We start from the raw sequence: 14,265 nt of genomic DNA, 5'->3' as shown, positions 1-14,265 counted from the left end.
AACATACATAAATAATAAAAAAATTTAATTGTCAATTGCAAATTGCCTCAGCATATCACTCTCTACATCCTACTACAAGTTAACTCAAAGTTGAACAACCCCTTTAAATCATACATCTACTGAGTAAAAAGCTAAATAACACAAGTAATGAAAAAAATATATGTTCCTGGAATAACACATCAGCCTTCTCACATCTCATCCCACAGATCCATTATCTTCTCACTAACATATCAGTAACATTTCTTCAACATTAACATTACATCAGTTATTATGTACCCTTATGTACAGCCCTGCAGAATATGCTGGATCTTTATAAATAAATGGAATAATGGAATAATAATAGCATAATAAACGAATTGTCTTTTAGTACCTTGTGATAGTCATAAGCCAATTTTTGACTTATCCAGCTATCTTCCCCAACAACCAACCAGTCTGATAAGTCTAGTTTGGCCACATAGGTAGAGCAGCCAGTCGGATGGGAAATTGGACCGATATGGAAGCTGGGACTCATCCTAATGTGGGTTTTTAAAATAGCTCCATACATGTGCCCATGGAGGTCACTGGACAAATTGTAAGACTGGAGTGACTTTACTGATAACAGTACCCCTAGAAGAAAAATAATGTGACAACATCTATTCATATGACCTTACGTGAACTGTCTATCCAAAAGTTTAACAAACAAGGCAATTTGCATTCAGATAATAATAATAGGGCAAAAAAGCGTGTTAAAGGGGAAAGGAAAGAAAAATGTCCAGTATCGAAAACTTGTAAGCAGTAAGGTACACTTACCAATTCTAACAGGGGGTCCAGGTGCTCAAGCCCCAGACCTTCAGCTTAGGGAAGTAATGTCATACATTCTCAATTCAATGGTAGGCTGGCACAAAAACTGAACTTAAATAAAAAAATATTGTATGCAAATAAAAAATGATTTATTACAAAAAAAGGAACATCTCAGAGGGTGGCCTTTTAATATATCTTCACCAATGAAAGTTTATGTAAGTAAGGAACAAGCGGCATTCCCATATGATGGAGGTATGTGGAATAAAACTAGATGTTCCTTTCGGTTGTAAATTAACATTATCTTCAAAAATAGCCCCTTCATTGGAGCTCCCCTTAGATGTTCTCTAGTCCCTGCCCCTGTTTCAAAGAGGAGCGGGGGTCTCCTAATGGTCCCTGACAGAAGCACAGTTGGAGGGGTACAGCCAATCACAGCCCTACAGTCACACAAGCAAAGACAGGCTTCAGTTCCCTATCAGGTCAGCCTAGCTGCTGATTAATTCCTATCCTACAGTGCTGTTTGCTGAGTGCCGCTGACTCCCCTGCACAGCCTGGGAAAGGAGGCAGCAGGAAGTGGAAGTAGTAGGGCTTTTGCATACATTTTTAATAAAGTTACTAGAAACACAAGTTTTTAAAGCACATTCCTTCTATATCAGGTCAACCTAGCTACTTATTGGTTCCTATCCTACAGTGCAGTGTGCTGAGTGCCTCCAGATCCCCTGCATAGCCTTGGAAAGGAGGCAGCAGGAAGTGGAACTGATGGGTGGGACTAGTAGGGTTTTTGCAGAAATATTCAATGAAGTAAACAGAAACACAACTTTTTAAAGCACATTCCTGCTATATCTAAAATAGTATAATGCACTGGTACATTCTTGTTTTTTTTTACATAATATGTCTTCTTTAACTTGTTTAAAGAAACTATTTCCAAAAATGAAAATGAAAAAAGGTACCTGTCTTGTGTTGCACAGAAATATGATGGATGCCATCATGGTCTATAATAACAGCATCTGTGACCTGACAAATTCAATTACTCTCAGTAGAACCTTTGTCATTTCTTTAATTATCCAAAGAGTCGGCACATCACAAAATTGAGGTCAATGTGCTCTCTGCTTTCAAAACGGCTTGCTTATCATTCTCTCTCCCAGCTGCCCATCATGTATTAAATAGAGCTTCTATTTTACTCACGTCCGCCTTCTGTCTGTACTTGCTGTTCTATGCTAATGCATTCTGTATGGTTATTATAAGGTCTTAATAACTGTTATGGGTTATTATTGTGCAGGTATTGCTGGCGGCTATGGTTATGCACATAATTCATACTTAGCCCAAACATAGAAGTGGGAGGAATAGAACTGGTAGGAGAAAGTTTTCCTAACAGATTACCTGAAGGGACTGTAGGCAACACAGAACACTCTCATATTATCTGTCTTATTATTCTGTCAACTTATTTTTGACCCATGGCCTGGCCTTGATCTACATTCCAGGTCAAGAGGGAAAATATTCTCTTGTCTTCATCCGGTTTGTACTGCTGTTACCAAAACCTGTCCTCCATGAGTTCTAGATTTTCATATGCAGAAGCACAGATCATACTCATGTGTGCACAGTCCTAGTCTAGTACTAATGGCTTACCATACACTAAGCTGCAAATGCTTTAAATGCAAAGGACTCAAAGTGGGTTTTGAATAGCGGCTCATATACAGTAACTTGTGTAGCCAAGACAAGGCTGATGGCAGTACCTACAGGTTGCTTCTCTTGTCAAGTGATATATGGAGGAGCACTGATTTATTCTGATTATTACCCTTTTATGAGGAGCTTCTATGGGGGTTATTTACTAAAATCCAAAATGATCTCATATTTTATTTAAAAATAAAAAAAAACGTTTGGATTTTAGTCAATAACCCCCTATGTTTACTGTGTATTGTGAATCAGTCCCTAAACTCAGTAAGTGACAGCAGCACAGAGCATGTGCAGTGAATCAGCAGAAAAGAAGATGGGGAGCTACTGGGGCATCTTTGGAGACACAGATCTTTACCGCTAAAGGGCTGTCGTTGCCTGGTACAGAAGCCCAAAATATAATGCACAATGACCCTGCTTGTATCTTCAGCCTATTATGACCTTGGATATGTCTCATTATACCCCTTGTATCAGGCCCAAGGAATGAAGTAAAAGCTTTGTGGGGAGGGAGCTCAGTGCAGTGTAACTGTGGGTATAGCACTTGGCAGCTGCAGTATAACTATAAATCCATAAAGAAGATTTATGCAGCAAAGAAATAACTATTTCCATTCATTTCCATAAGCGCAGAGTACGTATGCCAGTGAAAATGACCCATGCTTCCATGTTACTTGCTTTCTTTACTTTATACTGCATTATATTCACTAGTAAATCTTGCCTTCCCATCCTCATTCAGTTTCATTTACGACTCGCTGCCTGTCCAACAGCATTTCCCCTAATCTCGAAGATTGGCCTTGTTGGCTCGCTAAAGATCATCTTGACTATTATCTAAAGGAAAATAATAATAATGGCTCCATTCACACTCTTCCGTTTGCCTGCGGCGCTGCCAGCTTGTACAGGCTGCCTAAATGGATATTTATTAGCTACTTCAGGCTTCATCACCGTTTATCTTATTCTCTTTTTTACCTTGGGCTCATTTTTATAGGTTTTATGCAGCGAGAGAATTTAGTAGGACACTTTTATGCGGTATCTAGCGTGTCAAGTCGAAATTTTATTGGCCCGTGAGTGCTCCAATCATTCACGTGTATCAAATTGGCACAATGTATCCAGTCAACTCCATGAGTCTCGTTAAGTCATTCTCCTGATGTACTTGGTCAACGCATTAAGTAAGAGGCCTCTGAAAGGAGCCCTGCTTCAGTTGTTTTTTGCTTGATGAACCCATCATAGCAATTTATTAATTAACAAATTATTACTTGTATTCCTTCTAGTGTAATGAATTGAAAGAAATATTCATATTATGTGATGTATGCTTGGTATGTTATTGGTTTGCAATCTGTGGTGTACTGCTTACATTTATAGTCTCACCTAGGGATGGGCGAATTTTTTGCCTTGTTTTGCCGAAAAAATGACGCCAATAGACTTGTATGGTGCCGTGCGTCAAAAAAAAATTTGCCGCGCAACAATTTTTTTGATGCCCATAGACTTTAATGGGCGTCTGCTACATTTCGCCCAAGGCGAATTTTTGACAAAACGGGTCAAATTCACCCATCCCTAGTCTCACCTAATGATGGATCCTCTTTTGAGAAAGTGTCGGGAAGCCACGAAACGCGTCTAACAGGCCGACCCAAAATATTTGTGTGGCAAGCTTATGGATATTAATAAATGACATCCTTTTTAACTATTGGAGTTTGTTCTCCTTGGTGCTCCGTTTTTCGAATATACCATGTTATTTGCAGCAGCTGAAATGAAATATAAAGTAAGTGCATCGAGAGATTCTTTTGGTGATGTACATTACGGATCACTCTATTGTTTTCATTATGCGCTGCTTTTTATAGAGCAATGAAATATCCAGCCTTTTAACTTTAAAGGGTCAGATGCAGAGTGCTCAGATGTGGAACCTAAGAGCATTCATTGTTGATGTCTCTACATGAATTAGCACCAGCCATAAACCTAAAGAACACACTGAAGTTCAGCAAATGGACATGCACATTCTTTCTCGTTCCCCATGTACGATCTTTTCGTTATGGTACGACCTGAAACGATCCTTTAAATGTAAAACGTGCAAACGATACATCTAGTAGCCTTCTTGGCCCTGCAAACAATTGGACAACGGATACATTTCACTGTGACCGATGAAAACTTTCTAATCTGTTGGACGAAAATCGTTAGCTGCAAGATTGTTCGGTGCCCACTAACCTCACGATAATTTAACAGATTTGTTGGATCTCACGAAAATTGGTCACCTTTATAACAGTGACTGAATCAGGTTGTAACATCAAGGACAGAAATATATTCTCATCTTTAAATGTATGCAGGCAGTACATTATCCACTATATTGTACACAAGATTTATGTATAGTGTCTCACTTCAGGGAGCACTTTGGCACCCTCCACTCTGTTCCCCACCCTCCCCTTTGCTTTTTTTTTCTACTAGTGTCTCCCTACTTTATGTTCCACTTTAGTATTTCCCTGGTGTCTATTCACCTCTGCTGCCTGCCTCTTTTTGGTTTAATTTGTTGTCTACCTTTGTGCCCTTCCCCTTTGCTGCTGAGTACCTTCTGTTCCTGTTTATTGTTTGGCTCTCATCCCCCCCACCACCACGGTCCAGCCTACCATCAGTAGTGTCATCATATTTGCAGTGGTAAGAGAAAGAGCAAAGAGGAGTAGGGAAACTAGAGAGGAACTGGGGTGGGTGTAAGTAAGCTACATGTGGGGAATGTGATTGAACGTGTTTGGAAAGAGAACAGCACTGATCACTGTGCCTGTGTCTTTAAAGGGGAAGGAAACCTCGTCGGCGCTAACCCCCCTCCCCCCTCCCGTGTATTGCCCCCCCTCCCTCCTGGCCTACCCCTCCCGCTGGGCAAATGCCCCTAACTTGTTACTTACCCTTCTGCGCAGGTCCAGTCCAGGGAGTTCACAGGCGACATCTTCTTCCACGCGTTCTTCTTCCTCCTTTGACCGGCGTTTTGGCGCATGCGCAGTAGGAGCATTTCGCTGGTACGGATCTACTGCGCATGCGCCAAAAGTCACGCGCATGCGCAGTAGATCGTACCGGTGAAACGATCCTACTGCGCATGCGCCGGTCAAAGCAGGAAGAATATCGCGTGGAAGAAGATGTCGCCTGTGAACTCCCTGGACTGGACCTGCGCAGAAGGGTAAGTAACAAGTTAGGGGCATTTGCCCAGCGGGAGGGGTAGGCCAGGGGGGAGGAGGGAGGGGGGCAATACACGGGAGGGGGGGAGGGGGGTTAGCGCCGACGAGGTTTCCTTCCCCTTTAAGTCAAAAATGGCACATTCTGACATCAGAATCTGCTGTTTATACAGTGAATAAAGTACCCCCTTTTGTAAAATATAAGGATATTATAAGTTACCGAGGAGTTTCATGACCATATAAAAACAAGAGGCCGAAGGACGAGTGTTTTTATACGGGTCATGGAACTCCGAGGTAACTTCTAATATCCTCATATTTTGCAACAGGTGGTACTTTATTTATTATAATACACCAGTTTCAGTGAGTCTTGTGACAGAAATGACATCACTACTCACCGTTTATAACTGATGACATCACTAGTCACCATTTATAAGGATATAAGATAAGATATTCATGGCTGTTGTGTATTATATATTGAATTGTAAAATATAAGGGTGTTATTAGCCAACGAGGAGCTACGCATAATATCCTCATATTTTACAACAGGTGGTACATTATTTATTATCATATACTATACAAGTTTCAGTGAGTCATGTGACATAAATTCCATCACTAAGCAGCTATTATAACTGATGACATCACAAAGCACCATTTAGACAGAGATAATTTACAGATTGGCCATAGTAAAATGACCATCATGTGAGACACGGGTGACATCATTGAGCACTTGCTTTAACCGATGGCATGACTTTTGGGCATTATAATGCTGAACTGATCTGTTCATTTTTATGTTTAATAATAATTTTGTGGTGATAGAAATGCTGTTAACTATCAGCAAGAAAAGGGTTTATAGAGCAGTAAAATGATGGGAGTCTCTGCCAGAGGACACTGTATTGGCAGCTTGCCTTAATGCCTCTGGAGGAGAATTGGGTAACCTTTTTTGGACAAGATGGATATTTAGGGTTACGGTAAATCATTGAAATGTTGTTCGAATGTTGGGTTTTTTTCCAAGCAGAAATACGTGAGAAAGATGTTGATGCCAGGTCCATATTTTAACGGTTTTGCGATTTAGCCTTGACTTGAACAAGTCCTTCTTTTCTTTCATATAAATCTTTAGTCAGGCTCACTATTCATTATGTAGAACAATCTTTGGGCAACAGATCAAATATATTATTGAAGGGGAAAAGTGTATGGACAGGCAACTGAAGTAAGCAATTGGAACATTTACATTCTAAAGTCAATAAGTAATTCATTGTGGGAAAAGGAATGTTTTAAATGGATGTGAGATCTGTTAAAGTCAATACAAAAGGAATTCCAAGGGCTTTCTAAAAACAACAAAGTTGAAAAGGAAAGAGTAATTATACTGACAAGGGGTTTTTCATCTTTAAATTAACTTTTAGTATGATGGAATATAAATAAGGGTATGAATAGAAATGTAGCAATAATAACAATTTTAAGCTCACAGAGCAATAGTTCTGGGTCAGTGAAAGATGACGAAGATTAAGGCAAATAATTCAAAAGCTGTAATAAATAAATGATGAAGACCAATTGCAAAGCTGCTAGGATTACGACATTCTATAGCATATCAATAGTTAACTTCATGGTGAACTACCCCTTTGTTCCAGACATGCGTATAATCAAGCATCAGGCCCTGATTGGTCGGTAAGGTGGATGGGAGGCTTGAAATTATAAAAAAGGGTTAAAGAAGAGGCGGAAGCGTTTTATGAAGGTTTGATGCACATATAAATATATAGGAATAAATATATTATCAAGTGAGAGATATTAGGACTTATAAACTTGAAGTTTTCCCCCCATAATTCCAGTGAATTTGCACCTGATGCTTCAAATCGACTGCAATTGTGAGCACATATTTAGACAGATAAGATGCAAAATTGTCATTCAGGATTGTGTCACATCCATTGCTTTGCGTCAAAAATGATGTTTACACATAATTCTTTAGGTGAAAGTCTTCTGTGCCTGTTGGCGCAGAACGGAAAGGGAAACCTTAATTTAAGTTGCAGAGTAATTTGATAAAATTAGAAAACTGGGCAGCAAACTGGAAAATGAGGTTCAATGTTCAATGCAGGTTATGCACTCTGGCAAAAATAATATAAATGCAAGTTATACAATAAATGGCAGTGTGTTGGGAGTTTCCTCAACTGAGAAGGATCTAGGGTTTTTTGTAGATAACAAGTTGTCTAATTCTGGGCAGTGTCATTCTGTGGCTACTAAAGCAAATAAAGTTCTGTCTTGCATAAAAAAGGGCATTAACTCAAGGGATGAAAACATAATTATGCCTCTTTATAGGTCCCTGGTGAGGCCTCATCTGGAGTATGTAGTGCAGTTTTGGACTCCAGTCCTTAAAGGGATACTGTCATGGGAAAAAAAAATGTTTTCAAAATGAATCTGTTAAGTGAGTGATATCACCCCCTCCCCCCCCCCCCAGCAGCCAAACAAAAGAACAATGGGAAGGTAACCAGATAGCAGCTCCCTAACACAAGATAACAGCTGCCTGGTAGATCTAAGAACAACACTCAATAGTAAAAACCCATGTCCCACTGAGACACATTCAGTTACATTGAGAAGGAAAAACAGCAGCCTGCCAGAAAGCATTTCTCTCCTAAAGTGCAGGCACAAGTCACATGACCAGGGGCAGCTGGGAAATTGACAAAATGTCTAGCCCCATGTCAGATTTCAAAATTGAATATAAAAAAATCTGTTTGCTCTTTTGAGAAATGGTTTTCAGTGCAGAATTCTGCTGGAGTAGCATTATTAACTGATTCAATTTGAAAAAATTTTTTTCCCATGACAGTATCCCTTTAAGTTGGGTTGAAAGAAGACCAACGTCAAGTTCATAAACTGATGCATTTTGAAAAAAACATGTTTTCCGATGACAGGATACCTTTAACTAAGTAACTATGTAAACAAGCTTTTCAATGAATGTTTCGAATGTGTATTTTAAAATTAACACATTTTCTCTCCCCTCCAGACTAGAATCACCTACTCGCTCTCTGAGCATCGATGCGCCAAAAGGAGTTCACATAAAGGCTCAAGCAGGAAACATTGAAGTCCTTTCTCAACAGGACATCAAGTTGCAGAGCAGCGATGGAATGGTTTGTACTCTCTTTTTCAGAAATAACCTTGTTTTACAAAATGTTATGGTGGCAGAAAAAGATCATGTTCTGTGTACTTTCTATGCTGTACCGTGAGGCTTGGCCTATTAGGGGAAAACGAGGAAACTAGCATTAATACTGTATAATGTGCTACTAAAATGACTATTTTATAAATCAAGATGGGTTGCACCTTACTGTAGCATATTGCTGTGTTTTGCTGTTGGCCTATGCTACTACAGGAACCTATTTCTTAAAATAAATGTTAGCTAATTATAGTAGGATATCGCTTCATGTATGTTATTTGTTTAATGGGTAAAGGGGTTGTATATCCAGGCATACAACAATATAAAATTGCTCCGTGTGCTCCTCTGAGCACTTTTGCAATTGACATTATTTGCTTTTACTGTATGGTGGTATCAGCAGTGGTATGATGCTAGTATCATTGGTGGTTAGTGGCAGCACCCCATGCTGTTCTTCCCGGTAGAAGGACATAATAGCAAGTGCTTAAAGGAACAGTAACACCAAAACATTTAAACTGTTGAATGAAAATATAATGTACTGTTGCCCTGCACTGGTACAACTGGTGTATTTGCTTCAGAAACACTACTATTGTTTATATAAAGCTGCTGTGTAGCCATGCGGACAGCCATTCAAAGCTGAAAAGGAGTAAAGGCACAGGATAAACAGTAGATAACAATGGGATTCTTCAGAACATATCCGTTATCTACTTTGTAACCTGTGCTTGAAAGGCTGTTCCCATGGCTACACAGTAGCTTGTTTATATAAAGTATATTTGTGTCTCTATAGCAAACACACCAGTGTTACCAGTGCAGAGCAACAGGACATAACATTGTCATTCCTTTAAACCACTTTCATTTTTTGGTGTTACTGTTTCTTTAAAGGGATACTGTCATCAGAAAACAACATGTTTTTTTCAAAATGAATCAGTTAATAGTGCTGCTCCAGCAGAATTCTGCACTGAAATACATTTCTCAAAAGAGCAAACAGATTTTTTTATATTCAATTTTGAAATCTGACATGGGGCTAGACATTTTGTCAATTTCCCAGCTGCCCCAAGTCATGTGACTTGTGCCTGCACTTTAGGAGAGAAATGCTTTCTGGCAGGCTGCTGTTTTTCCTTCTCAATGTAACTGAATGTGTCTCAGTGGGACATGGGTTTTTACTATTGAGTGTTGTTCTTAGATCTACCAGGCAGCTGTTATCTTGTGTTAGGGAGCTTCTATCTGGTTACCTTCCCTTTGTTCTTTTGTTTGGCTGCTGGGGGGAAAAAGGGAGGGGGGTGATATCACTCTAACTTGCAGTACAGCAGTAAAGAGTGATTGAAGCTTATCAGAGCACAAGTCACAAGACTTGGGGCAGCTGGGAAATTGACAACATGTCTAGCCCCATGTCAAATTTCAAAATTGAATATAAAAAAAAATCTGTTTGCTCTTTTGAGAAATGGATTTCAGCGCAGAATTCTGCTGGAGCAGCACTATTAACTGATTCATTTTGAAAAAAAATGTTTTTCCCATGACAGTATCCCTTTAAGGTACTGATTAAGGAAGTGTTGCCTGGCGCTCCTCTGCTAAGTTGTATTGCTCATATTACATTGATACATAGAGTCTTTTTCTTTTGATAGTATTAGGAGTGGTGACATAATTTGCATATTCATACCAAGAACTGCCTGTGTTTGCTGTTTAATGCAGTTTCAGTTTATGTCCATAGGAAGCAGCATGGGTGGCTTCAGGTGTTTCTCTCTGAGGCAGTGGGGCCTATAGCCAAAGATACATTATATACAGAGAGAGGCTGTGGGTCCTGACACCCCCTTACCCTTCCAAAAAGCAGGTTAGAGTAAGTTTCAACATCCTACAGGTCAAAATTAGCTCTGAAATCACTTGTACTGTGGATGACAGGGAGATGAAATGGCTATGGCATTAGCTGCCCAAAAGGACTGACATGATGCTGTGCTGACTGTTTCTGCAAGTACAGCATAACGCTTAGGGGCAGATTTATCAAAGGTCGAAGTGAAAATTCGAATAAAAAAAATCTTTGACTGGGGAATAGTCCAAATTAAAAAAAATATTAAAATTTGAATATTAAAATTTATCAAGTACTGTCTCTTTAAAAATTTGACTTTGACCATTCGCCATCTAAAACCTGCCGAATTGCTGTTTTAGCCTATGGGAGACCTCCTCGAACCTATTTGGAGTCAATTGGTGGACTTTGAAAAATCAAAGGTTTTTTTGGAAAAACTTCAAATCGCTCGAATGCTCTATTACTTCGATTCGTACGATTCTAATTAGATCGAAAACGGACCTATTGTCCCAAAAAAAAAACATATTTTTTTGCTAAATTTTAATTGGCCTTTTTTAATTTGAATTTCGAAATTATGGGAGTTAAAAACTCCCATTACTTCGAAATTCGACCCTCGATAAATCTGCCCCTTAATGAACTAATATGGCTGCATACACACCATTATTAAAATTTAAAAAAAAAGAGTTTAAATACAATTTTAAACATCAGAATGAATTATTTGCAAGCGTAATGTAGTCCAGGTACTGTATAAGATGAATTATTCTGAAACCTGTTATCCAGAAAATTCCAAATTACGGGAAGGCCATCTCCCATAGACTCCATTTTAATCAAATAATTCACATTATTTCCTTTAACTCTGTAAAAATAAAACAGTACCTTGTGCTTAATCTTAAAATATAATGAATCCATATTGGCGACAAAACAATCCTAGTGGATTTATGTTTATTATTATGATTATTATTATTATTATTCATGTTTAAATGATTTCCAGCAAAATTAAAGTATGATTATCCAAACTATGGAAAGACCCCTTATCCGGGAAAACCCCAGGTCCCGAGCATTCTGGATAACAAGTTCCATACCTGTATTAAAATGGACATTGTCATAATGATGACAGCTTCCCTTTAAAGTTGCTCAGAATAAATCTTCTTGTTGTCTGTTGTCATTTCTCTCTGCCGCTGTTGTGTTCCAGTTGGTACTTGATGCTGAAACGGTGCGGCTGCCCAAGCTAAGTCTGCCGACTCCTCCTTCTGACTCGCGGCGTAATTCTGGCAACTCTCAGGAACTCTATGAAATTTGCGTTTGCCCAGATGGGAAACTCTACTTGTCAGTAGCCGGTTACGGATCGACGTGCCAGGAGTACAGTCGCGACTGCCAATAAGGAACCCTGTCAGGATGCCGACCCCCCCCACATACGTTTTATAGAGTCTGAAGAAGTCCCACCACCAGCTGAGGAATTTCAGACACGAGCGGCAACACATGGGTTGTATATTTGTATTTTTAAAACCACTGACTTTTCAAGAGAAACAGCAAACGTAATATTTTTGTAGCCTATGTAATATAGCACAAGCTATGACTTAAAACTACGTCACCACCCATATTGTCTCTGCTGAAGCAAATGGATAGAGCGTTAGCCTGAAGTCCAGCAGTTATAAAGCCAATGCATCAGGTTGAGTGTGGAATATGCATCTTATAGAAGTGGGTTTCATAGGTTTGGCTGCTTTATTGCAGTTACCATGTGCCCATAGGAAAGCACTCAACCCTATCTTGTGTAACCCTTGTGTATGTGTAAAAAGCCCACTGTGCCTGAGTAACAGTAATAGGTATTGGTAACTAAGGGTCTGGGTTTGAAATTCCATGCACCTTTGCAGAATGTGTGCCGAAATGGATAAAGCTCGTCCCAGGGCAATACAGTATATTCTTCTTGCATTACTGATAGAGAATATGGGTCAGGCCAGCGACATCATTGATATGGTGACCACCATTTATACTTTAGGAGCAGCTGCTATTTCCATGACTTCTATTTCCGTGACTTTATTCAGGAATGAGTAGTAACAATAAAGAATAATGTAGTGACGTTATTGAGCAGCTAGTTCAGAATTCAGGTCAGTTCCTCTGATTGAACACTGATCTCCAAAAGAAGATAGAAACCAATTGTCGCAGCGCTATTGATAGCCCTGCATAAGCAAAACAGTCTTAAAGGAGAACTTAACCCCCCATTAAGAAAATTCCCTACTTACTACCCTAGATCTGTCCCCCCCCCAACCTGCTCCCTCCCCCACATAGTTCATTACCCCTAAAAGTATTCTGAATACATTGGTGCAGAGTAAGCACAGTGGAGCTCATGGGTGCCATCTTCCGGATCTTCAGTCTTCTTTGGGTCGTCTTCCTTCCCTTCTGCAATTTATGGCACTTTTGGCTCATACTAAGTTATTACGCACTGGAAGACTGCTCCATCTGCGCATGCGCCAATACGGAGCTCCTTATAGATGAAGAGCAAAGATCCAGAAGATGTTGCCCATGAGCTCCACTATGCTTACTCTGCACCAGATTCATCCCCTCCAAACAAAAACCCAGCATCCATACACAAACCCCTCCATACCCTCACATTAATTATATCTCTCTTACTCTACACCAGTACGTGAGCAATGTATTTGGGACACTTTCAGGGGTAATGAAATATACAGGAGAGATGCAGGGAGGGGGCTATCTATGGTAGTAGGTAGGGGCTTTTCTTATTGGAGCGGTTTAGTTCTCCTTTCAAGGATCAGTTACACCAAAAGTCTTTGTAGGACTTGTCATAACAGTTATTTAATTTGTGAGCATGTTCAAACCTTTTCTTTGAAGTGAAAGTCATGTATATTATTGCCTTGTGTTTGCTTTGCTGTGTTCATCCAGATTTTAGTCCAAGCTTAAAGGAGTGCTTCACCTTTAATAACTTCTATAAATTCTAAGCAAGTTTTCAGTTTCTCTTCATTATTTATTTTTTTATAGTTTTATAATTATTTGCCATCTTTTCTGACTTTTTCCAGCTTTCAAATGGGGGTTGCTGACCCCATCTAAAACCGAATGTTCTGTAAAGCTATAAATGTATTGTTATTGTTCATCCTTCTATTCAGGCCTCTCCTATTCATATTCCAGTCTCTTATTCAAATCGGTGTGCTTGCTAGGGGAATTTGGACCCTAGCAACCAGATTGCAAACTGGAGAGCTGCTGAATTAAAGGCTAAATAACTCAACAAACATAAATAATAAAGAATGAAAACCAATTGCAAATTGTCTCAGAATATCACTCTCTATATCCTACTACAAGTTAACTAAAAGGTGAACAACCCCTTTAAATCATACATAGCAATGGCCTCCCATAAGCTCTAACTCAATATTACTTTGAATATATGACGTTTTCTAGAATCGGTAGTATATTATTAAAAGCGAAGGGGCAAATTTATTAAATTTCAAAAATTACTTTTTCCAATGTGTTTGTAAGTGAAACGTTCAATCTAAAAATGATTAAATTTTCAAGAATTTGGGAGATTTATCGATCCAAAAATCCAAAATTCGAATGAGAAAATTTGGCAAATAAAAAAAACTGTCAACATTCAAGCAATTTTATTTTCTCCGATTCATTGAACATGAAGGGAAGATTGCGATTTTCGTCTGTGATTGAGGCTGTTTTTCGATGAGTTTTGTTTTTTTTGGTAAAGGGTGCAAGAAAACGCAACTGTGAAAAAAATTAAAGGG

At 39.2% G+C, this 14,265-nt stretch overlaps 1 protein-coding gene across 4 annotated transcripts in view; it reads left to right on the top strand.

Moving 5' to 3' along the window:
* Positions 1-13,547, top strand: part of sgcg.L (sarcoglycan gamma L homeolog) — a 119,783-nt gene extending 106,236 nt beyond the window's left edge. For all 4 annotated transcript variants that reach the window (XM_041582667.1, XM_041582666.1, XM_041582668.1 and 1 more), the window contains exons 7-8: positions 8,584-8,707; positions 11,718-13,547. In XM_041582667.1, the coding sequence (XP_041438601.1) occupies positions 8,584-8,707; positions 11,718-11,906 (313 nt within the window). In that variant the 3' untranslated portion in view covers positions 11,907-13,547. The remainder of the gene's footprint in view (positions 1-8,583; positions 8,708-11,717) is intronic.
* Positions 13,548-14,265: the final 718 nt, after the last annotated feature.

This window comes from Xenopus laevis, chromosome 2L (genome assembly GCF_017654675.1).
Source record: "Xenopus laevis strain J_2021 chromosome 2L, Xenopus_laevis_v10.1, whole genome shotgun sequence".
Taxonomy (NCBI): domain Eukaryota; kingdom Metazoa; phylum Chordata; class Amphibia; order Anura; family Pipidae; genus Xenopus; species Xenopus laevis.
Note: the sequence above shows the minus strand (reverse complement) of the source record. Positions and strands in the feature narration are given on the sequence as shown.